The sequence below is a fragment of the Myotis davidii genome, unplaced genomic scaffold, assembly GCF_000327345.1.
Source record: "Myotis davidii unplaced genomic scaffold, ASM32734v1 scaffold181, whole genome shotgun sequence".
Classification (NCBI taxonomy): Eukaryota; Metazoa; Chordata; class Mammalia; order Chiroptera; family Vespertilionidae; genus Myotis; species Myotis davidii.
Genome location: NW_006291504.1, coordinates 3,236,846 through 3,240,047, shown reverse-complemented (window position 1 = coordinate 3,240,047; position 3,202 = coordinate 3,236,846). Strand labels below are relative to the sequence as shown.

Here is a 3,202-nt window from a genome sequence, read left to right as displayed (position 1 = left end):
TATCACACAAATAAATATATTATGACCATGATCACATTATGCAGGAACAATACTGGGATTCTTAGGCCATCGTCAAGGGGACCTGACCTGGGGTGGGGGCAGGGCAACCAGGAAGACTTCCTGGAGGAGAAGTGCATGATGGGTAGAGTTAATAAGGTGAAGAGGAACAGCAAACATTCAGACAGAAAGCACTCCAGGAGCAAAGCAGCTGAGGTCAAAGGAAGGGAAGGAGGCTGAAGCACTCTGCACCTGGGCTTCTGCTCGGCCGACTCCTAAGCATCTTTCACACACACACACACCACACACCACACACACACACACCACACACACACACACCACACACACACACACACCCACACAATCACACACACACATGCACACACTCACACACACACACACCCAAACACACCACACATACAGTCACACACACACACTCACACACACACACACACACACACACCCGCGCGCGCGCACGCTCCCTGGTTGCGCCACATCCCTCCCGGGAAGAAGCCGCAGTCCTCAGAGCAGCTGTGGCTTTGGCTCCTGATGCCTTCCCATCTCTGGGCTCTGCCGGGATTAGGAGACGATCAGGTGAACCATATGCAATTGCCTTTTTGTAGGTCAAAATGAAAATGTTATATTTTTTGAGAAAAACAACAGCTTCATTCAACCAAAATTTACACAAATAGTATGAGCTGCTTTCTCCCAGTGATAAACTTCCCCCCAATATTAAATGATATACTACATTTATAAAATCCAGTCTTGTTAAGACATTCACTTCCTTCAATTCCTGCTTCTCAACCAGAGAATGTTCTGTGTCTTAGTTACAAATGACAAAGGAGGGGGGAATCTGTTTTAAAAGGCCAGGTGAGTCTGATGGACGCACTAAATTCCTTTGCCTCCTGATGGCGGTCTGTGACGTCTGCGGTCCACTGTTGTCCTGGGCAGGTCAAGTCCACGTCTGCGGACCAACGCAGAGTGCTGTAGAGCGCCTGGGTCCGTGAGTTCCGCTGCTGGGCAATGTGAGCTCGTTTAAGCAGGGAAAGCAGTTCGGGCGAGCACGCAGTGTTGAAACACCCGGTGTGCACACACACACACAGCCCACCCCCCGACCCCCGTTACCAGATCCTCTTTTGGTAGAAGGAAGGTTTTAACACGTTGGGGAACTTCATCAACATCCAGCCACTGTCCAGACCCCTTTCCCTTTCATTGCTGTCACTGAGGACGCTCTCATAGGCTCTGCTCTTCCAGATCTTAAGGGCGAGCGTCTCTCCCACCGCCTGTTCGTGATCATCCATCAGCTGCTGTCACCCACTTGTCCAACTTTTTCACCTTCCCCATGGCAGCCAGGTGTCGAGAAATGGTGGTGGCAGAAACGCCCAGGTCTGCGGCGAGGCCCCGGATGGCGCTCTTGGGGTTCGCTTCCACCATGGCTCGCAGCTCGTCTTCATTGAGGACCGACCTGGGTCTCCCGCGAGGCTCATTCTTCAGACTCAGGTCCCCAGAACGGAACTTCTCAAACCACCACCGGACGGTCCTTTCGCTCACGGAGCCTTCTCCGAAGACGGAGACGAGGTTTCTGCTGGCCGTGGCTGCGCTGTGTCCGAGTTTAAACTCGTATAAGAAAAGTATTCGCAAATCTTTCAAAGACATGGTATTGCTCACTTCTGTGGAGAAAATAAACAATAAAAGCTCAACCATCAAAGACGACTGCGGAGCACGCCATCATCGTGACCCCGAAACAACACAAGCGCACAGGCCCGACACCTACTTCGCCATCAGTTACGCTGCGGCCGGAAGCGGCAGCACTCTCATTCAGGGGGCAAGTTTGGATCACCGTTTCTGTCAGGTGGATGTTACGTTTCAGTCTTTTCGTTTTCCCATAGGAACCAAATTGCCAGTAATTTTATAAGCATCTACCATAGAAAACATTATTTTGAACTAAAGTATGAGTTGTGCTGTGAGATCCAGGAACTCACGCCTTCTGTTTTTTCCGTGCTGCCAAATTAGGGTCGCAGATCAGCCTGATGCTTGGAACATCCTCCCAGGACGGGCTGATGAATGCCTGCCCCTTAGGCTCGGGCAGGGTTTTAGGTCTTCCTCTTCCCTGTGCAGACGGTCTGAATGGCCGCCACTGCCCGGCCTCTCTATCCTCTCTCAGCTTCTCTAATTCACTGCTCTTGGCTTCATACTTAGTTTTGGTGTAGACGAGTAAAAATAATGCACTTTAGGGACGTGAAAGAACCGTTTGCCTAAGTTTGCACCCCACCCCGGCAGTCGCGTCTTTTACGTGTTTTAAATGGCACTATAGTCCATTGCCCAGTGCATTGTTTAAAACACAACCATAACACTCCTTTCCTAAACTCACCGAAGGTTTTTTTTAAAAAAAAAAAGGAAGAGAGACTCAGCAGAATTCCATTCTGGACAGTGTTTGGGGGAAATCGTAGGGGAGTAAGGAGGAAGATTTCTCTTTCAACAGCTTTAATCCCAGCCCATATGTAATAGTGTCAACAATTTTTAAACAGGGGGAGGAAGGAGGAGAGAGAGAGAAACATTGATTGGCTGCCCTGACTGGGAATAGAACCGGCGACCACAAAGTACACGGGACGATGCTCAATTGAGCTACACCAGCCAGGGATCAATAGACTTTTAATATTATAACTTCAGCAGCAGAAAAAAAAAATTAACTAACAAAAATTAATTTTTAATCTATATAACAAAAACCATAAAAGCTGAAAAGATGGTAAACTTGCAATTACCTGTAAAAGGTGATGATTTATCTGACTGTTTTACTTTTAGGAGTTTTCTATTAATAAATATATAACCACAGGGACAAGATTTACATGCAACAGGAACCTGGAGGGGAAAAAAGAGAAAATATATATTACATTTTACTATTTATTAGGCTTCTCAAGTGTTTCTGTGGTTTCTTCAACGAAATGATAAGTAACCTGAAGGAAGAAATCACATTTATATTTAAATTCTACCTCCTCATATGAACTGAGATAAGACTCACATCTAGCCCTAGCCAGTTTTTCTCAGTGGGTAGCACACTGGCCTGTGGACTGAAGGGTCCCAGGTTCAATTCCAGTCAAGGGCACGTACTTCAGTTGCAGGCTCCAGCCCTGGCAGGGGCCCGTGCAGGACGCAACCACTTGATGTGTCGCTCTCACATGGATGTTTCTCTCTCTCTGTCTCTCCT

At 47.8% G+C, this 3,202-nt stretch overlaps 1 protein-coding gene across 1 annotated transcript; it reads right to left on the bottom strand.

Moving 5' to 3' along the window:
* Positions 1-409: 409 nt before the first annotated feature.
* On the bottom strand, positions 410-2,973 carry LOC102768819 (histone-lysine N-methyltransferase SETMAR). Its single transcript, XM_006764880.2, has 2 exons — positions 2,760-2,973; positions 410-1,667 (listed from the first exon to the last, which is right to left on the bottom strand). The coding sequence occupies exon 2, from the start codon at positions 1,651-1,653 to the stop codon at positions 1,291-1,293; it is 363 nt and encodes a 120-aa protein (XP_006764943.1). The 5' UTR covers positions 1,654-1,667; positions 2,760-2,973; the 3' UTR covers positions 410-1,290.
* Positions 2,974-3,202: the final 229 nt, after the last annotated feature.

What these genes read in the sequence shown, in the direction of transcription:
- LOC102768819 (XM_006764880.2), bottom strand. Translation starts at nt 1,653, where the DNA reads ATGTCTTTGAAAGATTTGCGAATACTTTTCTTATACGAGTTTAAACTC.